General features: G+C 39.9%; 1 protein-coding gene across 1 annotated transcript in view; it reads right to left on the bottom strand.

The window, feature by feature from the left end:
* Positions 1-27,817, bottom strand: part of LOC144234475 (uncharacterized) — a 556,590-nt gene that overhangs the window by 503,976 nt on the left and 24,797 nt on the right. The window contains exon 3 of the mRNA XM_077767823.1: positions 26,134-26,202. Coding sequence (XP_077623949.1) covers positions 26,134-26,202 — 69 coding nt within the window. The remainder of the gene's footprint in view (positions 1-26,133; positions 26,203-27,817) is intronic.

Below are 27,817 nucleotides of genomic sequence, written 5' to 3'. Positions count from 1 at the left end.
TGTCTACTTTCATTAAAAGATCAAGTCTATGACACCTGCATTGTAGTTGAAACAAATGCCTTTGGTGAGTCCTTAGCATTTATACACTTTTCTGTCATATTTCCCAGAGGTTCATGTTTTCTTTTTCCCTGGGTGGCATTAACTTCTGTTTGCTTTTCTTATCTACCTACAGTTAGTGAGGTTGTCAAACTGAGACACTGTGGCTTCTTCCTTTCTAGAATTTGTTAACTACTTACCAGCATTCATGTAGCAACTCATTCAGTCAAGTTCAGGCCTCTACTGGTCACACAAGCAAGACAATAGAAACTTAATTTGGGTCCAGTCTTTGTAAAAGGAGAATTTTTATTTAATAAGATTAAATTTGAAATAAAAACTTGTTGTATTTATTATGACACAGACTAAAAGAATTCTAAAACTTCCATCTAACAGATAGCAACTTGTCTTTTAGGACTGGTAATTTACTTAATTTAGGAGAAAAAAATTTTTTTCTCCCGAAGCTATTAGAAAGCCAGTTTCAGGAATTATCCAAAAAGTAGAATTCAAGTTGTTTATGAGGCAATCAGACCCTGAAGAATGATGTCCATACAATTAGCTGGGCCCTCAGAAAGGAGAAGCTGCAATTTAAAACCTGTAGGAATGTAGTTTAACTTAAGACGCCTGTTCCTTTCTCCTCACAAAATCCTGGGCTATAGAAAATAAAAGTGGTAAATGTTATATAAATAGTACATGACATTTGCAAAGGTTAAGAAGAGTCTCTTTACTCCTTTTCTTTTTTTCCCAAGTATTATATTTGAGCAGTGAACCCCAAGGTCTCAGTATTCAGGTACAAGCTTGCAGGTCAGGTTACTGATGATACGGAGCTAGATCAGGAATTTCTACCCTGCTTGCTCCTCGGAAGAAAGCAAGGTCTCATCAAGAAAAATTTTGCACAAACATCCCTGAATCAAGGGGTGATATGTATGGCTTTCTGCCAAGGGGTCCTGGTGCTGCTGAATTTGAACAAAGCAGAGTTGCCTTTGTGTTCAGTTTCCATAAGGAATACGGGCACATTTTGAGGCACTGTTTCACAAAACAAGCCCCGTTGCATCTATTTGTGGCAAGTCTCTGATTTTTTTTTTTGTCTTTAATCCTCCTTTTCAAGTGACTAAACAAAGAAGTAGGGTGTTCCTGCTACAAAATCTGTGAAAAACATTCAGTGTCTAGGATATCTGAGCAGTTAAGGTGTTGGGTTTTCCAAACCACTAACACAGAACTAAACTTGGAGCTGGAAGATCACCCTGAGAGGTCATCTGAGCCTTCCCCTGCTTCTGAGCCAAGCAGAATTTGAACCTGAAAGAAAACTTTGAAACTTGCAGAGAGTAAGGATCTGTAATAGTTCCTCACATCGGTGGCCCATCAGTGGTTCTTCAAACTTTAGAGGAAGGAAACTCTCCCTAATGTCTGATTCACTTTTAAATTTGCTTCTTGCTTTTTCCCTATAAAGGGACAAATCTCCCTCATTGGCAATATGAACACCAAACGTGCTCAACTGCAACCACACTCATGCAGGGATGTGACTATCCAGTTCAAGGCAATTGCTCCACCGAGGAGTAACACTTGTCACTAATAAATTACCTGTGGGTCTTCACTATGAAGTGATTTCATGGACTGATTGGAAACTGAGGGTCCACTCTCTCAAAGGAAGTAGGGCCTTTGCAAGCCAGTTTTCTTCTCTGACTTACAAACATTTACACAAATCATTTATCCCACACACACCCTCCCACAGAACACACACCCAGCTCAGTATTGGTAGGTAGTAGATAGTGAACAGCTGAGTATTGATTGATTAATGATTGTTGACAGCTTGGCCTCATGGCACCATCTTGTCTCTTCCTAAAAGCCCTTAGTTAAACTTTAACAGCTCTCTTATCCCTTACCTTCACCTTCCTTCGCCCTCTTACCACACCTTTTACTCTACTAGCTTCTAGACCTCAACCAGCCTTGCCATTGCCTCCATTGTGCCTTCTTCTGAATTCCCTGGCGTTTTGGTTGACTCTATCTGCTGCCCTGACTGCTAGCCATGGTCCTATTTCAATTGTGCCCCAAGCTAGGTCTTTTCCCACTTTGCTTCTTAATCTCTGAGAACCTAGTAAGAGATGAACTACAGCCAATTACTACACCTAGCTATAACGATGATGGTGGTCAGGGCCACTCCGGGTCAAAGACTGTAGGTCCATAGAAGCTGAGTTGAATGGACAATAGAAGGTGCATTTCACTATGTAAAGCTGGTGATAGCAGCTTTGTTTGGGTAATCTAGATTTGGTCAGATAGAATGAGGGCTCCCTACCGTAAGTGCAGTTGGAAAATCTGTTGGAATTGCAGAATCTAGAGCCCCACCTCCAAACTAGTGAATCAAAATCTTCATTTAACAAGATCTCCAAATGAGTTATATGCATATTAAAGTTTAAGAAGTACTGAGCTAAGGCAATGCTTCTTAATTCTGGCTGCACATTAGAATCACCTGGGGAGCTTTGAAAAAATACTGATGTCCTGGCACCACACCCACACCGATGATATCACAATCTCTCTTTATGAGAGCTACACAGCAGTATTTTATAAAAGCTTTTCAGGGGATTCTAATGTGCAACCAGGGTTTGAGAACTAATTCCGTAGAGTTTAGTTTTGCTTGGTGGATGTGAAAACCTGACCATAATGAACGTGAAATGAACTGCTTTAGATCATGTGGCTCATCAGTAGCAGACAAAGGTTCAGATTCGCACAGATCCTGCAGTTACAAGAGCATAGGGTTTAAGTCCCAGTTCTGCCACTTTCTAGAAGCAGGGCTTGGGGCAAGTTTTTTAACCTCTCTGAGCTATGGTTTCCTAATCTGTAGAATGGGATGAATAATAAGAAAATCTCACATGGCTATTCTGGGAATTAAAGGAAATAATGTCTGTAAAGCCTCTCTTATAGCTTATCCACCCCTTGCCTTTCCCTGTAGTCCTCTGTACCTTCTAATACGCAATCTTTGCAGGAGTCCCAGATTTGAATTATGTATGTATTTGTTTAAGACACATTTATTGAGCGCCAATTAGGTATTAAGACTGAGGATTCAGAAACAAAGAAATAGTTCTTGCCCTCTAGGAGGAGAGATAGGCATGTAAACAAAGACATTACTATGTGGCTGTGTAGAAGCAGTATCAGGGGTGCCTGAAGGCACAAAGGTACACAGAGAGTAGCTTCTATTTGTGATTTCAAAGAAATCCATCCAAAAATGTAACATCTGAGCAGAAGGAAGGAAGAGAAGGTTTCCAAGCAGACAAGGGAGGAGAGGAACATTCCAGAAGGAAGGCATCACATATACAAATGCAAGTAAGTGTGAAAAGCTATGGTGTGTTAAAAGAACCGCAAGCAATTTAGTGTTGATGTAGGTGAAGTGAGAGGGTGGGGGTGGGATGGAAAGTAGGCAGGAGCCAGGGGACCTGAGGGTTTTCTTTGCTATGCTAAGCCATGTGCCCTTGACCCCATGGATGGTCGGAGCTAGAGAAAGGCTCTAAGAACCAGGTTGTTCATGTGGTATCTTGTAGAGGGAGAGAAACCAACAAGATCACTCTGATGTCTTCCAAGAACGAGGAAAGTCAGAGAACAGATGGAACTCAGGCTCTCAGCTTTATCACCCGGATGTTATGGAGTGCTCAGTCTTACAACATAGGGTGCTTTAGGACTGACTACATCTTAGACAACATACAGCTATACAAGTAAAGCAAGAGGAAAAAGAAAATCCAAAGACCTGGTGAACATGTCATCACTATTTGAAAATGCTCTTCCTAAAATGATACTGACAACTATCTGAGGATATTTTCTTTAAACCCATTAAATAAATGGAGAAATAAAGAGCCGGTCCCTCTTTGTGTGTGAAGTCTTTCCTGCTACCTTCCCCAGTACAGTTGGCAAGCCCTCCCCTCCCTGCTCCCTAGATCTGGCAGATGCCTGACCCACCGTTTAGTCCTAGACCACTGGATTTACTACATGTATTTCAACCTCATCTTTTTATTCAATATTTTTCACAATTACGAAAATACTGTATGGTAATGATGGAAAAGTACAGGCATACTCAATGAAAAAAAATTCAAATCACACATAATCCCATCACATAGAGATAACCATTAAAAACACACTTTAATGCATTTCTTTCCTTTCTTCTAAGCATACATACACGTACTGAAACTGTTTATAGAATGGGATTACACCATGTATATTTATTTATAACTTGCTTTTTACATGTAATTATTCATTGGATAGGACTAGTTCTAGTGAGTCTCTTTTTAAGAATGAACACGGAAGCAATGTACCGACAGAAGCTAGAGCAACCATGTGCTCAGAGAAACCTAGAAAGCCACTCTTCAGAGAGAACCACAAAAGAAGCAGAGAGAGGCAAAGACAAGAGACTATGAGATCCCAGAGATCTAGGAAAAGTAACTTCCATTCTCTATGATTTTCTAGTTGGGATTCCAGCATCTTGTGAGCCCTGACTGACTTCCTTCCTTGGGTTCCATTGCTATTGCCTTGTATGTCCCTAATAAATCTCTCAAGTTCCTCCTAAAGTTGTTTGAGTGGGTTCTGCTTCTAACAGACAAAAGAAAAAAAATGCTAACCCAGGCAAAACCTGACTATAAGAGAAGATTCAGACATAAGAAAGCAGATGGATAATGGCTTGCTTTAGTAAACAACTGACTTTTGTCTTGAACGTAAAACTTCCCCCAGATAGCCAGTTGATTTCTCACTGAAGCTTCTATGCCACGTCACTTCTCACCCTCAGATGTGTAGATGAGAAATTTTATTTAACACGTCATGGCAACCTGTCAAAAAGAATGACTACGGTATATTGCGTGGTCCAAGCATCTTGATTTGTTTTTCCCTGGCGTTGGATAGTTGCCTTGCCTGTTCCTGTCATCACTGGGGACCAGGTGCAATGATAAACTAAATCAGTGTCCAAACTGGGACTGTTCAGTGGTCCTTATCATCCCTGATGCATATTATTAGCAAGGCTATTGAACTCTACAGAATTTCAAGGCAAGGAGATGGTAGCTTTCCGGCAATGGGACCTTAATGAGAACTCAAGGGTCTTTTCTGAATATCCATGTCATACTGCAGCCAAAGGCATTGTTGGACTTCACATGAATTCTAATGAACTCTCTCTCTTATCCATCCTATGATGTAGGTCCACAAGCACACTGCACTTGTTATTTTTTACTCCATTGACTTTATTCTTTATTCTCTTCTTTATTCAAATAGTACCATCTCAGGAACTCCCTTCCCTCAAAAGTTTTCCTCATCCTGTTTCTTTCCCTCTTTATTGAATAGCACTTGGCACCGGCTGACATAAAACTCTATTTATTTGTTGGTTGTTAATCTACCCAGCAGAATGTCAGTTTCTTGAGGGCAGGGACCCTATCTGACTCCCAGCTGAATGCCCACTGAGTACCACAGAGCCTGGAACATAACAAACAGCTGTTGAATGAATGAACTCCTAGAGATAGCATCCTAAGACTGGCAGAGCGATAGGATTCGTGACCTAATGAGATGCCATAGACTTTTTCTTTCCTGCAATCACAATGGTAATTCCTACTTCGACTTGGGCAAGGACCTTGAAGGTAACCACTCTTTCTACTACTCTTTTCAGGCCAGTCCTTTCAATCACTGAGTTTCCTTTCTTTTTATCCTCAGCACTTAAACACCATGTCCAGCTGTTCCTTCTAAATTAAAAATGGAAAGAGGTAGCACGTGGGTTTTTTTCCATAATGCCATTACTCCCAGCCCTGGGACACCTCCCACCACAGACTGCCTCTAATTACCTCAGGGGAACATCATTAAAACTTCAGAGAAAGAATCATTCTAATTCATTTGAAGTTTTAAATAAACATAGACCACATATGACAAAATCAAGCAAACAACAACGCAAGTATTAAAATGGTAAAAATGCTAGGAAGCCCTGCTCTAATGGATTTCAGAAGTAAGATCCACAATTCCGAGCTGCAGTTAGTGTGATATATGCCTGCTATACATTTCCAAAATGACTCACCTTTGAATTTTCTCTAATTTACACACTTCACCTACTCTCCTTCCAAATTACCAGGTCAAGAAATGCCTCTCGTTTTCCTCCGTTAATATGCTGCTTTGCCCATTAAGCTTCACATATTAAGTTTTAACGTATTGGCTTCAGTGACACTCAATGATCCCAAAGCGGGGGTGGGATAAAATATGTGTTTTTCCAAGGTGCCTTCATGCCTGGATTGCAATTTCTAATCTCTTACTTGCTCTATATCTATGTCTTGTGGAAGAGCTATTGATCTGTAATCTCACAAGTGCATTTTTCCCTCCTCATAAAATCCCAGGGACGTTCTAATTAAGGACAGAGTCTGGCTACAAATTACAGAAAAGAAGGCATCCAGCCATCCAAATAGAGTTCAGACCTTTGGCCATTCACACCCTGGGCAACTGAGAAGCAGGTCTATGCTTAAACTCTCCTTAATTAATCAGGCAAGTTCTGCTGTGTCCCAAAGACAATGAGGGTAAATAAATAATAAACAAATAAATGCAAATTAGACTCTTGTGTTATTGCAGATAGTGCTATTGATCCCATGGTATACAATTTGTGAATTATGAGAGGCAGCATGAGATACTAGGAAAACACAGGCTTGGGTGTCAAAACAATCAGGGTGTCTTTGAATCCAGACTCCTCTATCAGCCGTATGTTGAGTTTCTCTCTGAGCCTCAGAGAGAAGCTTTATATATAAACTAAAAATGGTACTACTTAGCTCACAGACTTGTTGTGTGAAAATTAATTACATTCTGTAATTATAAAGAAGTGCTGCAATGTAGGCTCAATAAACGATAGTAACTGCACCTACTTCAATTTCCCTTATTCTAGGCTACAAGTCTGAGACTGTAGAAGTACTTCTGTTCTTATCAAAGGAGTAGAAAAAAAGTTTTTGAAACAGTGGAGATGCCTGAAATTGGCCATAGGGATAGGAATAGGCTGCTGTAAATACAGAAGACAGTTGAGGAAAGGAGGCTACTTGGCCTGGAGAGTGACTAGGCTGCCTGAGGCCATGTTTGAAAAGACAGGTCTGCTCCCCTAGGCAGGGAAGGAAGCATTTCAGTAAATGAATAACCATCACTCTTCAACACTAAACAATGAGGACTGAATAGAGTTCACTGATGGGACCACCCAGTTCACTAGTGACCTTGACCAAGGTAGGAGTTGGAAGTCAGGCTCCAGGGGACTCATGCAGTAGGAAAGGAGGAAGCAAAGTCAACAAGNCACCCAGTTCACTAGTGACCTTGACCAAGGTAGGAGTTGGAAGTCAGGCAGTAGGAAAGGAGGAAGCAAAGTCAACAACTGGAGACAATTTTTTCTTCGAGTAGCAGAATTGTGAAGGGAAAGCAATTCTCACCTTCCTCATTCTGAATACTAGAGATTTTAATGCCAGAGACAGTGCAAATGGGAGTGTTGAGCTATACGGGTTTCAGTTATTAAGACAATCTTCTCCTGCCCCTAGCAGTTCCTCAGCTAGGAACTGGAAGCTGGGAGTCAGGAGCAGACAAACCTGGCTGGTGTCCCAGCTCACCACTCATGGGCTGTGTGACCTTGGGCAATGTGCTAGAATCTCTTTATGCCTCAGTTTCCCCAAGTATATGATGGGAATAACAAAAACACCTAGATAAGTGTGTTATGAGGAGGATTAAATGAGTTAATATTTACAAAGCACTCAAGATCAGTGCTTGGCACCCTGTAAGTGCTCAACAGATGTCAACTATCACTGCTGTTGGTAGAAGACCTGTGCCAATATACATGCCTAGTGCCTTGATGAGTCCCTAGTCTTCTGATCCTGTGGTCAGATGCTGCGGTCCACTGCATAATCCTGTGATAACTCTTCTCTCTGCTAACCTGAGCCAACCTTTCTCTTGCCCAACCCTCCACCCAGCAAATTATGTCTCCAACCCAGGCCCTATGCCACAGTAGTATCTTATAATCATAACTACAACAGCTGCCTTTTATTATTGCTTAGCACATGCCAGGCACTGTGCCTAAGAGTTTTCCATACATATAACCCTCACAAAACCATGAGATAGTCATTATAAATAAGGAACCCAGCCAGTCAACAACACAGTCAGGATTTGAACCCAATTCTAACTCCATAGACACATTCCTAACCCCTGGGTTATATTTCCTGCAGAAGGAATTTGGATATCTTACATCATTTCTCCTTTAAATTAGATCTTTAGGTATCTGTGTGGTCGATTGCAGAAGCAGCTACAAATTCTCTTGCAATTCTCATCAAGAAATAAAACAATTTTTTAACCCCTTAAATCTAGGCTGGCCTTGTCACTTGTTTTGGCCAAAAACGGGAACAGATGCAATTTTGTGCTAGTTCTAAGCCTGGGCCTCAAGAAGCCTCACATACTTTCACTCACTCTTTTGAGACCCCTGCCACCATTACCAGGTGAAAAAGTTCTGGAGAATAAGAGACTGCATAGAAGAGAATCAAAGCACCCCAGCCAAAGGCCAGTAAGCCCCAACTGACGTGGCACTGATCACAGATGCTTGGATGGGCTTCAGCCAAGAGTAGCCAAGCCTGGCCCAGATCATCAGAGCAGCCCTGCTGAGCCCAGCCCAAACTTTCAATTTGTGAAAGCATAAACTAACTAACTAGTTATTGTTTTATGCCTCTAAATATGGGGTAGTTTGTTCAGCAGCAAAAACTCACTGATACATTTTTTGAATCACTAATTCATTTCTTTCTTTTTCTTCAGTTGAGTTCCTATTTACCATCCAATCTCAGTTTCTGATCTTCCTGATCCCTGCCTTTACACTCCTCTTAAGCAGGCCTTGGACAAGAGATAAAAATATTAAAATAAGATTCCATTAGCACTCCAATAATAAACTTCTATTTACACCAAATCTTGTTGCAATAGGTTGTATTACAGTAAAGTATCCAGATAATTGCCGAAATTAGAGTAAATGTACCTCTTTGGGGGTAAAAGAAGACATACTTTAGTCAACCTAAGGGGTTGATATTTGGGGCTCTAAAAAGTCGCCAAGGACCCAGCCTCCTTCTATCTTTTTGTTCTGCCACATATGAAATTCATAATCTAGATTGGTATTTTTTTTTCCCAGCCATTACATCTGGATTCCAAGCAACTGGCAGGAGATGAGTTTCTCCCCACCCCAACCACCCATTAAGGTCTCTGCCCACACAGTACTATTCTTCATATCTCACTGGCAAGCATTTCACTCACAGGGCCACATATCACTCCAAAGGAGCCAGGAAAGGTAGCCCATCTCACTGCTACTAAGGAGCAAGGGTGAATGGATGTTGGGAAGCAGCTAGCAATATCTGTAGTAGATACATTTCATTATCATCCTAACTGGATATCTGATTAGTGGCAGTACAGAGCAATTTGGCATCCTACATCTAAAAGCCTGAGGGTTAACATGTAGGCATTGTAAAAGTCTCAGAGTCTATCAAGAGGCATTGAAAATAATGTTGTTTGGAACACTCATTTCATGGGGAGGACTGATACTATGCTTTTGCCATCAGTCAAGATCTGAAGTATTATATCAATATCTGAAATGTTTAACAATGATTGAGGTAGTTAGCAGCAGGAATTTGCAGCCCAAACTTTATCTTCAACCTCCCAACCTGTACATCCAGTTACCTGTTCAACATCTACCTATTCAACATCTCCTTCTGAATATTTTAAAGGCAGCACAAATCCAACATGTCCAACATCAAAGTCATTTTGTCCCCCAAACCCAGCTCTCCTCTGGTATGTCTCATCTCAGTGAATGATACCACCTTTTACCCAGATGCTCAAGACAGAATTCTGGGTGTCATCTTGGGTCTTCCCTTTACCTTAACACCAATATCCACACAGTCACCACATTCTGCACATTTTTTACTCCATGATAACTGTTAAATCCACCTACCTCTTTCCACGACCCAGACCACTAGATTAATACAAGCTAACTCCATTTCTTGTTCTGGACAGCTGTAATAGCTTCCTAGCTGGTCCCTCCATACCCATTCTTGCCATACCTCCAACTCAAACCGTTGTCAACACTGCAGCCAAAATGTTTACTTGGAAGTACAATGAGATCATACCATACCCCAGCATAAAACACTTCAACTGTTTACCATTACTCTTAGAATAAAGATCAAATCCTTTACACAACCAACATGATTACATGTATCTCCAGCTCATCCCATTCCCTGATTCCACTCAGTGTCTATGATTCAGTAATACCAGTCTTTTCCAGTTCCTCAAATATGCCAATTTCTTTCCTGCCTTGGAGCCTTTACACATGGCGCTCCATCATATAGAAGGGTTTTTCGCCCCCACCACTTACTAATCCTCTCTCTACCCCCTTATTAGGCAGAAATCAGTTCAAATGTCTTCCTCAAGAAAGTGAACAAGTCAGACTAGTCTAAGTAGCCCTGTTAGAAACTCTATTAATATGGTAAACTTACCCTCTGCAGTCCTCTTCATAATTATAATTGAGTAATTAATTGGGCCTATTAGTTCCCCTGCTGGAAAGGATGATCCATGAAGACAGGATCATTCTCTCTTTTGTTCATACCTAGCACAGTGACTAGTATTATGTTCTCAGTATATACTAGTTGAAGAAATGAGTGAACAAATGAATAAGTGAAGGGATAAAGAAATCACATGCAAGCAGAGGGTCTCGCCCCAGGAGATCAGAAGTAGACTTGACATAGTCATGGGAGAAGGGGAGGGTAGCATGAAGAAGATACCTAGAAATGGGGCAAATAGGGAATACTTTTACTTACTGTAAGATCGGAGCTGTACAAACAGCGTTACAACCAGTAAGCAGCTGCAATAGGGATCTTCATATTTATTCCACCCAGGACCAGCTAGGTTTCACATCCTCAGGCAGAGTTGATAGATCTTTGATAGACTCGAGTTTAACCAGAAGGGTCACTTGAGCTTTCTACCGTGTAAACTCCATGAAAGCTGGAGCTTGGGGTCCACACTGTTCACAGAGTAGCCCAAACACCTCAAGTGGTGCCTGGAATAGAGTCAGTGTTCAATAAATATTCATGGAATGAATCTCAAAATGCATGGCCACACGTAAGAAAGAAGTGAATATTAGCAGCCACAAATTCAAAACAAGAGGCCGGGGGTAGTTGAAAGATGTACAGAGTAGCATTAAAACACACACACACACACACACACACACACACACACGTATTTACAAGGGGACACTGTGCAGTCTTTAGACCTTTAAATCCAAGCATAGAGGCTATAGAGCATCTCATTTTAATCATATTGTTGACATCTTTCACTTTTCCCCCACAGTTTTGCCAGTTTACTTTGCTTTAAGTATAGTTTTCAAACACGAGTTACTTCCTTTCACTTTATAGAGCATTCTTATACCATCTGAACCACACCATAAACCAATGGGTAAGTAGTTTTCAGTCTTATTTGGCATGTGAAATAACTAAGTGTCAGAAATATTAAGGCACTGGTCCAAGTTAGCACAGTCCATGGAATGGCACAGGTGGAACCTGAAATGATTTTCTACTTCCAGATTCTATTCCTCTTAGACTATTCTCACTTCTGGGTAATGATCATGGCAAAGGAAATAGCACATCCAAAATCAACTAGGTCTGGGGAGTGGGCAGAACTATTAAAAACTTGCCTACTACTGGTAAAATCTTGCCTATAACATTTGTACAATTTTTGCTCTTCTGAAAGCTTCTTTCACTATGGTTTAAAAAAAACAGTGCATGTGAGTCTCATGTGAAATTTACTGATATGGAAATGCTATAGTGATCAAATGTCCTATATTAGCTGATGTAAGATATGGTCACTTTGGGAAAGATATTTACTTTCCCACAACATTTTTCAATACATTTCAAAGACCTAGTCCTCTAGGGTTCAGCTTCCAGCTATCCCAAAATAGCCAGCAGAGAGGCAGTGTTCTGGCTTTTATCCTGAATTACCGTACTCTCCCCCCTCTGTCTTGCATTGGCCCTAGAGTCCAGCCCATAGTGTTTGCTCAGGCAGGATCAAGAAGCAGGCATTATAAAGTTTCCTCGTTAGAATGGAGCTGAGATTCAGGGCCACCATTGATTCCGTACAATCCCAATAGTCTACAGCTGGGAGAACTGCATTATGGTAATCAGATTGAAAGTAGAGGCCATCAATGGGTCACTCCTCTGAATGGGAAGCTTATTACAATACTGACTCTTAACCAGTTGTCACTGGGCTAGGGTATGAGAATCTTCATTTCTAACAAGCCCTCAGGAGATTGCAATGCTCACTTGTAGTAGCAAGACCTTAAACCATATCAACACAGCTCCCCACCCAGGTTATCTGCCTTCCTTGTACTTGTACGTCACAGCAGATCACAGAATGCCATTATACATTTGTAGGGCTATTCACATAATATGTCACCCGCCCCCCTCGCCCCAGAATGTAAAGTTTTGAGATCATATCACTCAAAATCTCATCAGGAAAACAGACCACATCAGATAGTTTAACAGAAGGCATTTAATTTAGGAAACTAGTTACAAAGTGGTGGAAAAGTTGAGAGTGAAACATCCCAGAGTGAAGCAAGAGCAGGAAGCCCCTACTTATCCTTAGGACTAGAAGGAAAAAAGAAAGAAAGGACTTTTACTTGATCCCAAGATCTGGGCTGCTTCGTGGGAGCAGGACTCATGACAGAAGATGCCTGGTGGGAGGCAGGACGCAGAGGACATGTAGGCACTTCTCAATGTGGGAGATGTGGGCCACAATGAGAGAAACAATTGCTTCTCCTCTTATTCCTGCTCAACTCTCTTTTTTAGCGTTTCCCATTGGCTGAGTCTAGCAAGAAGCCACTTGACATGGGAACCTGGAAAATACAGTTTGCAGGAAAAGATCAAGAAATGAATGTGCTTGTAAACACTTTATCAGGGAGGCATATCTACTTCACTTGAAGCATAGTGCCTACCATGCAGTAGACATTTTGTAAATATGTGTTGAAGACTAAACAACTAAAGGAGAACTAAAAGCCTGATACCCTTTTGGCGCGCACACACACACACATACCTCACAGTGGCATACCTTGCACTTATTGAAACTTTGATACTAGCCATCTGTGGCCACTGACCTGCTGGAGTACCAAGCCTCTATATCATCCAAAGTTACCATTATGCCAGACCATAGCCAATGGGAGTGAAGAATTGTCCAAGAGCAGTGAATGTGGTAAGCAGCTTCCACAGTTGAGCAAACTCCTTTTCTAGTAGTCTGTGGCCCAAACTTGGGAGAGTAGGAGTAGGTGAGCATAAAACACTCTCAGAACAGTTTGGTTGCCACCCACATTAGGGATGACAGCAATGGTGGCACAACAGCATCATCTGCAGCCAGCACAAGCCTCATAATGGAACAAGCAATCCACTGTTAAGGTGGCCTCAGCTTCCCCTAAAGATTCAACTGCTGCTGAATGACACAGCTATGCCAGTCATTCTCTTATAGGACAAGCTGGACCAGTAATGCCTACTAACTGGCTCTCAAAGTCAACACAGAGTGCAGAATCCCTAATAGTAACAGACACCATTTACTGAGAACTAATGCCACACACTGCATCAATAAATGCTTTATCTCATTTTGTCCTTACTTCAACTCAGTGAGGTTGGAACTATTTTCATTTCCATCTTCCAAGAGAGGAAATTTACCAAGAGACAACCTAGAGACTAAGTTTTCCTGCTCAAGATCAGGTGGCAGATAAGTAACATAGCTGGATTCAAACCCAGGAAATGTGACTGGAAAGCCACTTTTTATCTCTGATTTGCAAGAATGACTGTCACCATAAGGGCAGGGATTTACGCACATAGGCATGAGTATAATTTCATTCCTCAGACCACAGCACTGCACTGATTCCACAAAGTGGACTAATATTCCTCACATCTGCTTATGTGTGCCTTTCTTAGTATATATATATATATATATACATATTGTCCAGGCTTATTGACTTAAGAAAGGATTTTAGATGTTCAGTAACTATTGATGATCTAGGAAAGTTTTCTAGGAGATCTGAAGCAGGCTAACATCAGTTCTTAGATGTCTAGTGGCATTCGGAAGTATAGCTACACAAAATAGAGTGGAGCTCCATCTTTCAAGGAGCCTCCCTCTCTCCTGTGGTGACAGAAAATGACTGTGACACAATGCCATCAACTCTGACCCACCTGACCAAAGTCCATGAAGCTCAGCAATTTTTTCTGGCAGTCTACTTAGCATCTGTCAGAGCCAAGCTTTACTGGGAAGGACGGGCATTCTAGAAAAACTGTCAAGTAAAATTTATATTCCAGAAGTTGTATTGGACATTTCTCCCATGTCAGCTGCTTTCAAAAACTGTGTGTTCCTCCCTATAAGGTATCCTAAGTCCTATTAGCACCTTGGGGTCAAGGAGGGGGGGTTCTTCTTGGTACAGAAAACCGATAAAGCAATCCCACCTAGCTTCTTCATCTTTCCTCCCTCAAGTGCTACCAGTGGGGTCTTTAATAGAGTAAAGAAGGAGAATTAGATGCTGTCTTTCTCCTCAATGGAAAGCTTTAGCAAGGTCATCAACATTATTTTGAGAAATCTCCCATTTTTCATCAAAACTGTGGCATTAAAATATTTGATCAACCCAAGAAAAGTTTAAGTCTATCAACTGCTACTTTTTCTTTGAGCACTGGAAAAAAGGTAGAAAGGATATGGTCCTGCTGTCAAACAGCACACAAACTAGATGGCTAGTGTGTCAGATATACACTCCCACAAAAATACTGAATAACAAATGGTTATGCAAAGTAAGCACTTAATATTCATATATCTGGGGTTGTTAGGTGAATTTGCTGATCTTGGGTGACTTTTCTCATATGTCTAGGGGTTGGGAGGCTATAGGCTGGTCAATTATGGCCTTAACTAGGTTGACTAGGGTGACTCATCTCCCCTCACATGTGTTCCATTCCCCTTCTGGGACCAGCAGACTAGCCTGGCATGTCCCTTACATGGCAACAGCAGAGTGCAAAAGCACAGGCAAAATGCCCAAGCACTTTTTAAATAGGATCTGCTAATATCTCATTAGCCAAGGCAAGTCACATGTCCAAATTCAGATCCAAGGTTGGAAAATAAACTTTGCCTATTTAGTGAGAAGTACTGCAATGTCACAGGACAAGGAGCAAGGATACAGAAGAAGTTGAGAAGTGGGTCCATGAATGGACTCAGTCCACAGCAGACAGGTTAGAGAGAAATGTAAAGCATACACGTGACTATGATTTAGCTAGCTCTGACCTATGGCTTCAATTTCCTTTCTCCTTTCCCACCCAAATCACTTTCTTCATCTCACTAAGAGACTTTGTGTTCTCTCACATCCAGGCCTTGGCCTAATTTCTATCTGCCTAGAAGGCCATTTTTTTCCCCCATCTCACCTGACATTTGCCCAGTCAATGCTACTCATTTTTCAGGCTTCAATTCAACTTCAATTCTTTTTTTTATGGTTTTTAAAATGTTTTTATTTTACTTTTGAGAGAGAGACAGAGCATGAGTGGGGGAGGGGCAGAGATAAAGGGAGACACAGAATCTAAAGCAGGCTCTAGGCTCCGAGCGGTCAGCACAGAGCCCGAGCCGGGGCTCGAACTCATGAACCACGAGATCATGCCCTGAGCCAAAGCTGGATGCTCAGCCAACTGAGCCATCGGGTCGCCCCAACACTTCAATTCTTCTGCTAAGACTTTTGTAAACTCTTTTACCTGAGTTGTACCTGAGTTGGGGCCCATCCTGCCCTCTGTCCTCTCCCTCTATGGAATGAATAAGCTGTATTGCCATTTACTGTTTACTTGTCTCTTTCTTCCTCTAGACTGTATATTCCAAGAGGGAGGGACTGGAGCCCCAGAGTCCATCAGTAAAAGCAGTAAATGCAAGATGAATGAAACCGCTCAGAGCCTTGACACAAGCAGAAAAGGAGAGAAAAAGGGCAGCAAACAACACGATCAAGGAGCGAAGGGGAATTTCCACCTAAAACAGTTAAATGGGAATGGTGTAGACTAGAGATGGCCTTGAAAGCTAAAAAGGACATGTAGGTTATGTAGATGGATTCAAGTACCACTGAAAGTTCCTGAAAAACTGTGGCTAAGATTCATTCTCAGCAGATACTCAAGAGCAGCGCTATCCAACAGAAATAAAATGTGAGCCACTGATGTGGGCCACTTAGGTAAATTTATGTCTTCTGAAAGCCACATTTAAAAAGTAAAGAGGTGAAATTTTTTTCACTAAAATATTTTATTTAATCCAATGTATCCAATATACTATCATTTCCATGTGTAATCAACATAAAAAATAGTAGTGCATTATTTTACATTCTTTTTTTCATACTACATCTTTGAACGTCGCGGTGGAATTTATGTCAAGCACAGCTCCATTTGAACTAGCAACATTTCAAGGGCTCAACAGCCACAGCGGCTAGTGACTACTGTACTGAACAGTTCAGGTGGGGGGCAAAGAAGTCATCCAGGAGTAATTCAGGGTGGTGATAGCAATGAAAATGTTGACAGTATCGAGAATGGAGAGAAAGGCAAGTGTGTGACATTCTCCTGGCAGAATTAGCATGTCAGTTTGTCTGAGAGAGAGCCTTCGCACTGCTAACGTATATTTACACATTTGGCCTTCAGTCTGCATTGGAAAGGAGAATCAGTTCACATACAAGCTGTGATTTTGTTTATATTTCCGTTCTCAAAGATAGCTATTTGGTAGTGAAACCTACCACCTTTATCCAAGCCATGAAAATAGTGAAAATACTTTTGGAGGCTGATTTCCCTAGTGCGGAATGCAAGATTTGTGAAATTCAAGCATATTTGCTAGAATGCAAGCCCATTTTTATGTACTATGGGTCACAATCAATTCAATTCCACAATCATTGAGTAAGTTCCCACTAATTGGAAGCTTGAGCTGCTGAGCAATTATCCTTTGCAGAAGAGTAAACAAAAGCATAATTTATTAATTTGCTATTTATTCTCCTAGTTATATAATTAGCTAAGCGTTGCTGACTTATATTGTGGTGTGTCTCTATGATATGAAGGTGCATAGATATATTTTATTCAATTTTATGTTAAGCTGTATGTAGAGATTATCTATTCTGTGTCTTTTCGGCTAGCATGTCTTCATTTTACACATTTTACAAATGAAAATTTTTTAAAAAGAATAGAGGACTTGCCTAAATACAGCCAATGGAAGGTTTAATGAGAGTACCCTGGTCTTTTTTTCCTTCCAAGCAAGTGCTTCTTCTGGAGTTTGCTTGGATTTTTACATAATGCACTGAGTTTTATAGGCTTTGCTCAATTCCATCCATTTGACATGAAAAAAATGAAACGAACATTCACACACATGATGTTATTTTGAAAGCTACTTCTATGGCTGTATGTGTGTGCATGATAAATGAATAAAACATTAATTTATCAAATAATTTCCTATCTATGGAAATATATTAAGTGTATATTTTTCTACTAAAATGAATTGCAAGTACGACCTCCAGTTCTTACACAGCACAAAACTGGATTTGTCCCCAAACTGTGTCTTCATATTAGCAGAGAACTCTCTTATTCTTATGAGCATCTTTAACATATCTTTTTAAATGATCTGGATTGACTGTCTAGACTGTTTCAAGTTCCCTGGATAATTTCACAGCTCCCTCTTTGCTCTGACAATGTTCGTATGACCTTGAGTTAAATTAGAAAGGTTTCTTTTCTTCTAAATGCTTCATATGCACTACATACATTACTTAATATTAGAGATTTTTGCTTTAAAAGTATAAGGGAAAAAATATCCTGTTGAGCAATATTAAATACCACTTATCTGAGATTATCAGGTTACATGACTACACATTTTCCAGCCCTTTTTTTCTGAAAACAAATCCACTGTTATTGAAATGTAAAGAAATTAATGCATTTTTAATCAAATCAATATACATTTGCTATAACAAGCGCACAATCCATTTTGAGTTGAGCACTGTGTTTTTTGAAACTAATAGAATCATTGCAGGTCAAGAAACAAATATATTGGAATTTAACTAAACGTGTATGTTTTGTTGCTAATGCTAATGTGATTTCATCAGGAGCATCTGATAAATCTCAAGGATGTGGATATTCTCTTGTTCTGTTTTTTTCATATAACAATGCGGGCAACTAAGAATTCAGCAATTAGTTTAAGAATTCAGAAATCACTTTCCCCTTGGATAAGCTCACCTCATGAGAAGTAAGGGCCTGCAAAGGTGAGACACTCTGGATCCAATAGGTAGTCTCCAATCTTAACACTGAGGAACTTCCTATTCTCATACCATTGTCAACCTCTGAAAGGTAGGGACGCACCCAGAAGCACCCCATAATTTTTTCACTAATCATGTACAGAGCCAGAGGAAGTCAGAGACTCGAAGTATTCTCTTATTCAAGGCCTTCACCTGCAGATTCAAGGCGGAACATAAACCTAAACTCTTCCAGAGTTTACTCACATGTCTAATTAGCACCTTTTGAGGTGAACTCCCAATCAGCCTCTTCGAATTCTACTGTATTTTCTTTATAACTAAAGGAAAGTTTGTTAAGGTGCAATTAAGTGCAATGAGTTCACCCTTTAGGCTTTAAGGCATTGCCCTCGGCTTTAGCTTTCAGAGATTTGGTGAGCAAATCTGTATTCACCCTGCTCAGGCCCTTCGTGACTTTATAGACTTCAATCACATCCCCGCCAGCCTTCATCTTTCATATTATTCCATCCAAACTAAAGACATCTGAAGATTTGAAACATTTGGAAGCATTCCCTTTCATTTTCAGCCAAGATAAAAATAGAGGCTTCCATTGTGCTCTCAAGGAAAAAAAAAGTCTATGTTTTCGGTACTTGGGGCTGTCTCAAAAAAATGAGATCTCACAGACGTATCTCTAGAGAAGGCACAGGAACGAGAGACACTTAGGCCTACGAGAGACCCAAATCTAAATACCTACTTCTACTCTCAACCTTTAAAAGACTCCTCTAGCTTACAGCAACCATTCCGGAGTGGGGATGCTGACCCATTTCTTTCTTATGTATGTATTAAGGGAAAGTTGCCAGAGGAGGAAAGTGTACTGTCCCAAAATATTTCTTCCACAAATTATTTCTTCTTTTATCTTATCTTCCACATAGGTGTTGATGATTTCTTTAACAAATTGTATGTGTTTTTTTAAGGTAAGAGATTTCTCCTAACATGAGTTATAAAACACAAATGTCTCTGAGTTAATTTACCAGTTATCTACATCTAGATTGTGAATTGCTTTAATCAGATTGCTTTCCTTACTGATACTCATGTAAGATGAAGACTAAAAGAATTGCGAGTTTTTGACCAGAAGAGTAAAATCAGAAGCACAGGGCACTAACAAGAAAGTTAGGTTTGAACTGTCAGATCAATAAGGAGTATTGGACCACCAGCAGATAATATAAGGTCCTGATCCTTGGGTAGGGGGAGAGAAGAGGGAGGGAACACAGGCCAAAGAGACAGAAGAATGTAGGAAAAAGACCAATGCACACAGATTGTGGGTATTTTCAAAAGAACATTTGATGAAAGTTTAATTCTTACAATTGTCTTGAAATTACAGGTTATTATGCCAATTGACAGATATGAAAACTGAGGCTCAGAGAATCTAATGAGATTTCAAAGGCTATATCTATCACTTAGTGAATACTATATACTAAATATATAAATTTTCTCATAGAGTCTTCACAATAATTCTACAAAGTAGGTACTATTATCTGCATTTTAAAGTTGGCTCAGTCAGTTAAGCCTCCAACTTTGGCTCAGGCCATGTCTCACAGTTTGTGAGTTCAAGCCTCGTGTCAGACTCTGTGTTAACAGCTCAGAGCCTGGAGCCTCCTTCAGATTCTGTGTCTCCCTCTCTCTCTGCCCCTCCCCTGCTCATGCTGTCTCCTCTCCCTCATAAATAATAAACTTTAAATAAGTAAGTAAGTAAATACATAAATACATAAATAAATAAAGTTGAGAAAACAAAGAGAGAATTTAAGGTTCCAGGGATCCAGACTTAGTAAATGACAGAGCTGGTGTAAGAACCCAGGTTTTTTTCTAACTCCACAGCCAAGGCTCCAAACCACTAAGCAGCACTATCCCTCTACCTCAAAGTCCAAACTGGTCTGCTACACCACAGCAATCCAGCACCTTGTTGGTGATGTAGTTTGCTGCTTGGGGTGTTCAGTCAGGGATTTTTTAGCAGTTTTTTTTTTTTTTTATAATCCCATCACCCTTTTTTTGTCCATTAAGATTACCCATTATATTCTCACACTATCCTCAGTTATGCAAGTTTGTTCACAAAAGCCTTTCCAAGAAACCAGGTGTCCTCAGTATTGGTTCCAGACATTCTAATGACTGCTTATATGTCTTAGTGTCAATCACAGGGACCACTAGGGACAAAGTCACATCAGTGAAATGAGAGGGTTAGAGCCCTCTTAGCACCAAAATTCCATAATCTTTTTGCAGTCTTCTTTCAACTTGGCGAATTGCAAATCTTCTCCTAAGCATTAAAATTTTGCATATATTTAGCACAAACTGGAGAAGGTAGAGAACAGAAGAAGATTTGTTGTTAAAGCTTCATTGTTGCCACCACCACACACGATGTAATGTTGGGGACAATGTATCTGTGGCTTCTTTGTGTGGTTACTCCACAATATTAGCCTTGGGGCTTGTTTGTCTTTGTTTAATTCCATTTGCAAGCTGGATTCCACACTGTCACCAAGAGTAAAGCATCTTTTCATTCAACATCTATGGAGTACAGAATATATGCCATGAACTTGAAGAATAAACATGAATGTTGACATATAAATTGTGTTCTGTGGGAACTCATGGTATAGAGGAGGGACCGGACAATTATCATAGCTAGCTAACTTTTAATGAGCATCCAGTATATGCCATCCAGTGCTCTGAGCACTTTACACAGACTGTCTCATTTAATCCTCATGTGTTGAAAAATATGAGGGAAATACTAGTGATACCCTCATTTGACAGATGAAGAAACCAAGTCTAAAGGAGTTAATTAACTTTTCTAAAGTCACAGAGATGGTAAATGCTGGAGTATGGATTAACTTCAGACTTCAGGCTTTAGGTTTAAGCTTATACACTTGCCCTTGCAGCTGTATTACTGTCCTGTAGTATTTTATTAAAATTTACAATAAAGGTATCCATGGAAGGTTGTGTGAGCAGAGATAAAAAACACACAACCCAGTCAGGGCTTCAGAAATTTCTGGAAAAATATNTCATTGAATTTTTTCTTTGGAGAGGATCTTTTCCCTATAATTGGTTATCACATAAATTTGAATTAAATATTATTTATTTTTATAACATTATTATTACAATTGGGACAATGTTTATTTCTTTCAAAAAAGGGATTTGGAGAAAACCACCCATATTTTAAATTATTTATCCAAGTTATTTGTTTGAATTCAACCCAAATTTAGATTTGAACAAGTTTTCAAGAGAATAACTTCTGAATAAATTCAGAGCTACAGAACAAAGAATAAGCTGAATGACCTCACATGCAGTATTTAAAAAACCAGCAAAATGTTTCTTTTTAGAGGTGCTTCAATTAAAATATTAATAATGTGGTTTTGCTTCACTAGTGGGGAAAAAAAGGAGCAAGAGAGGTGGTAAATGCTTTCAGAAAACACCAACCTGAGACTCTGGCAAAAGTGAAGTTTACTTTCGACATCCTGGGCCAGTCTTATCTGACCAGTTTCTGTTATTTTCCCTAAGCGTGGCTCTCAGTTCCAACTCCATCTTCTTCTATTATGTTATGTTGTTCAAATCAAAATCAAAGATGAAGTTCAGACTAGAGAGTAAAAACGGACTTGTCCATGGGACACATTTATTGGGGTCAGAAGGGCAAAGGAGTGAGAGTCAGAACTTTGCCTGTAATCATCCCCTCTGATACTACAAAGAACAGCCATTCATGTAACCTCTGGGCGATGATGAAACTCTGGAGAGCATTCTCACTACAGGAAGTTGGCAAGGAAGCCAAAATAAACAACACAACTTTTAGGCTCAAGCCCATACGTGCTTATGACAAAAGGTATCGGCAAACTCATCTTCTCTACCATTACCTCCCACCCTCCACCACACCCTAAGGCAGAGCTGTGAGCCATGCATGACTTTAAAAACAATTCTTAGGTCATTAGGCACCATCCATAGACTTCAAGTCCAGGCACTGGCTAACTGGAGGCTTAATGGTACCAAGCATCGGTGGGTAAGAGTTTTAAGACTCATTCTCTTTACTGGCCATCTTCCACTCAAACTGTGGCCCATCTACATTTCCACAAATCCCTAAGGGTGGATTCAACTTACCCACCTTTTACTTACCAACCTTCCAGGGAGTTGCTTATTTTTAAAGATGACTCCCTAAGGACAGTTAACGGGAATACTCTGTGTCTTCCAAGGTCTCTAATTGTTTCCTCATTTTCATCTAGTTTTTTTGTGAGCTCCAAAATGCCTTTAAGGTCTTTTACCAAACAAATCTTTTTATATTTGCCTTCTAATCATTTCACTGTTTTTTAACAATTTATTTTACTCTAGTCCAGCCAAAACGCAAAGTACTAAATAAGACCATCCCTTGGTGTCACTTTCAATTCCAAGATTTCATGATCCCATAAGAATTTTTACTAGAAGTATTGGGGCCAACAAAGAAAAGCAACCATAAAAGTGAAACAGGATTGTTTTAGGTTTAGCACAAAGAAGGAATTCCTAAAGATTTGAATAAATTAAAAGTAGGACTTTGTATGGGCGCCTGGGTGGCTCAGTCAGTTAAGCAGCCAACTTTAGCTCAGGTCATGATCTCACAGCTGGTGGGTTCGAGCCCTGTGTTGGGCTCTGTGCTGACAGTTAAGAGTCCGGAGCCTGCTTCAGATTCTGTGTCACCCTCTCTGCCTGTCCCCCGCCCACACACACTCTCTCTCTCTCAAAAAATAAAAATAAATAAATAAATAAATAAGTAAATAAATAAAAGTAGGACTTTGTATAATACCTTTCTATGGTGGACCTTGAGAATAAACTATCTTTGAGGATAGATGAGACTTGATTATTTCTTGAGCTCCTTTCTATCCAAAGACAATTTTATTTATACCTTAAATCGGTGTTTCCTGAAATGAGCTCAGGGACCATAACTTCAGAATTAGCATGCTCATAAATATTCAGATTCCTAGGCCTCACCCCAGAATGCAGGTTTTTAGCAAATCTCTTAGCTGATATTTATGTGTTGTAAAATTTAAGAACCTCTATAGAATTAAGAAGAGATTTCCAAAGAGTATTTCTGAAAGCTTCTAAAGAGGTGCACATTAGGTATTAAGATGGAAATCTTAACTCCGATGATTGGCCCCTTCTGTCAATACCAAATCACAATGCTAGAGATCTCTGAAAAAGGAAAGCAATCTAATAAAAAATCTCTTAATCTTTTCGTCTGCTAAAGTATTTTCAAAGATTTATTTTTTTCAAACTCACTATAGAATGTTTAAAGTCTAAAGAATTCAGAGTTTGTTCTTATCCAATCCACTCATTTTACAGAAAAGAAAAGTGAAGATGGAAAGATGGCAGCTTACCCACAGTCAGTCAGCTAGGAAGGCCAATGGAAGGCTTTCAATTCAATTCTTGACCCTTCTTCCAGTACTCGCCTCCAGGTGAATTTCTACCTACATGGACTTTTTCTACAATGTGTTTATGATGATTGTTCTTTAATTTATTCATTTTAATGACAGAGATTTATTTTTAAACTCAAAGATGAGCAAGTCAAAAAAATATAACACTTACCACTCAGTATTACAACTCAAATTTTACTGAAATTTTACCAAGATCATTCTTTAGGACTCATAGTGGGTGGTAGCTACAACTATATTTTAGATAAATTGATCTACTGATTGATCAAAAGATATACAGATGATATCCATACATGTAAGGTAGTTAGGGCAACTCATAGAAACGTTTCTAGCAGAGCTATTAAGTATTCCAGAAAAGGATTGCCTGTCATTCTGCTCATATAACTCTATCTAATATTCATACATTCATTCAATTTCCCAATATTTGTCAAGTGCCAACCATGTGCCATTCTATTGTAGTTGCATCTTTTATGGAAATCAGGTTCTAGGATTAGCACTTGAGGCAAAACTCACAGAGTCAAACTTACCAATGGGAAACAAATCTATTAGGAAGGTTTATAGCCCCTTCTCCCAGTTCCTTCTCTGACAGCACCAGATGAAGTTGTTAGCTTGCTTTTAATGACTTGTTGTTGTTAAAATTAAGTCTTCTTAAACATTTGAATCTTTGTGCATAGAAATACTCAGTGAGAGAAGCACATAAGGACTGAGACCAACCCAGGAAACAACTTGGGTTCACATCTCATATCTCTTGCTCCTTTATTAGATGAAAAGGCAAGCAGAATCATCCATTCCACTTAAATTATTTTTTCCTGCAAGTTGATAAAGTTTAATTCACGTGATTTAAATCCAGGTATGTTGGGACCTCTTCCCATTTGTCAGAACCTGTTGTCATTTTGCATCATCCTGTTCAATCTACATGCTATGCTCTTAAATTGGATCATCTACACTCACTTCAAGAAAAATTTTAAGAGTCTTTCTGTCAAGAGGGGGAGCCTCAGTGTTAACCTCTCTATTGCTAATTTGCTAATATCTTCAGGCTGCTATTCAAGTACATACTCAGTGTCTTACTATCTTCTTGGCCTTGACCTCCTGGCCTCAAGCTGGCAACTCAAACAGCTGTTGTTCCCTGGAATGAGGAGTCGGTTCCCTAGCTTGGAAACTGCTGACCCTTTTCCATAGTGCTCCCTAAGCTGTTAGGTCAATGGTGGATCTCTACTTCCTTTGATTTTCATAGTATTCACTTTCTGCTGTGGCCCCATTCTCCACTTGAGCCCCAAATCCTGGAACAACTCCAAATAACATATTTAGATCAGTAATAAAGTTTGGTTACACTTCGATAGTTTATCCTATCAAATTGCCTAAGCTCTGAGGAAGGAGGGAGAAATTGTTTCCAGAAACCGTCAATTCACAGCACATTTATCAACGTTATAGAACAAAGGGTACCATGTGGCACTGAATTATGGGGATTCTTGTCCATTAAAAATAGGATTGACAGCAACAGCTTATTTCACAGAATCCCCTAACTGGAGGTCATTAAATCCAATGGCTTCTTGATTGGCTCTGAATTAAGAACCAAAAGATAAAAGACTCCACATTTCCCATCTCTAATCTTATGAGCCACTCAACCTAAATCCTGGGCTTTATTGTCAAGCATCGTACTACATGGAGCAGCATAACAAGCCCCTAACCAGATCAAGCTCATTCAAGCTACAGTATAACAGCAGCAGGATTAGTAACTTCCAGGCTAGTGACCACAAGCCACGAAGAGCTAACATTTCTCCAGCTTTTGAAAAATCCGAAAATATCCTGCCACCAAGAGAAATAGTAATGGGACAGCTGGCAAGCGCTGAAACTTAGGACTCAGTCGTATTTTATTTTGCTTTCATTCCCCAGTTCTCATTATGTTTCCAGCCCCCACCCTCTTCAATAAACATATCTTAATGAAAGTCTTTAAGAAAAAAAAAGTGACTAGAAAACACGTAAAGAAATATTCTTTAATACGTGAGTGGTAATTAAAATGTGAGCATGCCCTGAGGCACAAAATGGATACCTCTGTTAGGAATTTCAAAGCTAATAAATACAGCAATATAAATACACCATTAAATTACATTGTAACCAACAAACAGACATATGAATTATTGAGCTGTACATAAACTTTAGGACCTGACTGCAGAAAAGGCCAAAAGCAACCAAAAAAGTTCCAAATTAATTGAGCAAGTAATAGGATCCAGGAGGGTAAAAGGTTTAAAACTGGAAAAGCTGAAGCCCTTAAGTACGTTCTCAAGAGAAGAACACTATGTGGAGAGAGAGAGAGAGAGAGACAGAGAGAGAGAGAGAGAGGGAAGAGAGAGAGAGAGGGGGGGGGGGAGAGAGAGAGAGAGAGAGAGAAGAAGAGAAGCAACACGAAAGAGTTCAGAGGTTATTCTGCTGAATGCATACCTTGTGGTATAGAGCTCAGCATTGATGCCAGTTTGATTCTGAAGATAGAATATGCTTCTAGAAGCACAGCTGTGGAAACAAAATGGGATTCTATTTTAAATATAATATAGAGCACTGTCTGTGTACCTTTCTTAAAAGTCTACTGTGCACTTCTACTTCTGACCCTGATGGAATATCAGAGACCAGATTTACCCTCTCACCTTAAATAACTTTAAGAAACAGACCAAACATTTGAAACACTAGTTTCCAGACATTGGACAATAGGAAGAACATGCCTGAATGAAGGAAAACAAACCAGGTGAGTTTCACTTTAACTGCTCCCTTTTACTACCCTGAGAGACTATCAAAGCTATAATGAAGAGAGGAAACCCAAACAGAACCTGGCCTTCTCTCTGAGTTGAGAAGATAGAGCTGACCAAGAAGGAAGGCCAAGGTAGGTAGAATTCACAGCAAACTGTACCAGAGAGGGAGGGGTTTACTGCATAGAATCTCATGCTTGAAAGATCTACAGAGGGTTTCTCTGTGTCTTCAGCTGAGAGCTGACCAGGACAGGTGTGTGAGGAAATTACTGAGGCCAGATAAAGATGGATGAAAAGAAGCAACCCATAGAGCTCAAACACATCTGAAAATAGCTCCATTTCTTCCCTGCCCCCACCAGAGGGAAAACTACAATACACAGGGCATCAGGTGGAGTACTCAGAAGGCTATCAGCTCCGTAGTGAGAAAAATTTATCCCTATACTGAAGGTTACTCCACTCAGCAAATTTTCAAAACAGGCCTACAGGATCAAACTGTTTCCAAGTGACTTAAATGTGTCCAGAACAAACCAAGCAGGTTTAAAAGAATTCAAAAGATATTTAGCAACCAACATGATAAAATTCACAGTAACTGGCATGCAATGAAAAATCACCAAGCATGCAAAGAAGTATAATGAGAAGAAAAACAATGAATAGAAACAGATTCAGAAATAACACAAACATTGGGGAGCCTGGGTAGCTCAGTTGGTTAAGCATCCGTCTTCAGCTCAGGTCATGATCTCATGGTTTGTGGGTTCGAGCCCCATGTCAGGCTCTGTGCTGACAGCTAGCTCAGAGCCTGGAGCCTGGAGCTTCAGATTCCATATCTCCCTCTCTCTGACTCTCCCCTGCTCACTCTCTCTCTCTCTCTCTCTCTCTCTCTTTTTCTCAGAAATAAATAAAACATTAAAAAATTGTTCTTTAAAAAGAAATGACACAAACGATAGAACATGTGGACAAAGATATTAAAACAAAGACTGTAACTATATTTCGTACATCCAAGGTAGAGCAGTGTGTCTCAGCTTTGGCACTTCTGCCATTTGGAGCCAGATAATTCTTTTTTGAGGGATCTGTCCTGTGCATTAGAGGGTGTTTAGCATCAGCCTGGCCTCTACCCACTAGATTCCAGTAGCATTCCCCATGCTCCCTTGTGACAAGCAAAATATCTTCAGACGTTGTCATCTGTCTCCTCGAGGGCAACGTTAACTCTTGATCACCACTCAGGTAGAAGAAAGCATGAGCAAGTTAAGGAGAGACATGGGTAATACTCCCTCCAAAAAATTAAAATTTCTATAGATGAAAAATGCAATCAGATGAAAAGTACACTGAGTGCAACAAACAGCAGATTAGACACCACAGGAATAAAATGAATAAACCTGAATCTAAAA

This window comes from Crocuta crocuta, unplaced genomic scaffold, assembly GCF_008692635.1.
Source record: "Crocuta crocuta isolate KB4526 unplaced genomic scaffold, BGI_CrCroc_1.0 scaffold154, whole genome shotgun sequence".
Taxonomy (NCBI): domain Eukaryota; kingdom Metazoa; phylum Chordata; class Mammalia; order Carnivora; family Hyaenidae; genus Crocuta; species Crocuta crocuta.
This window is presented reverse-complemented; position numbering and strand designations above follow the sequence as displayed.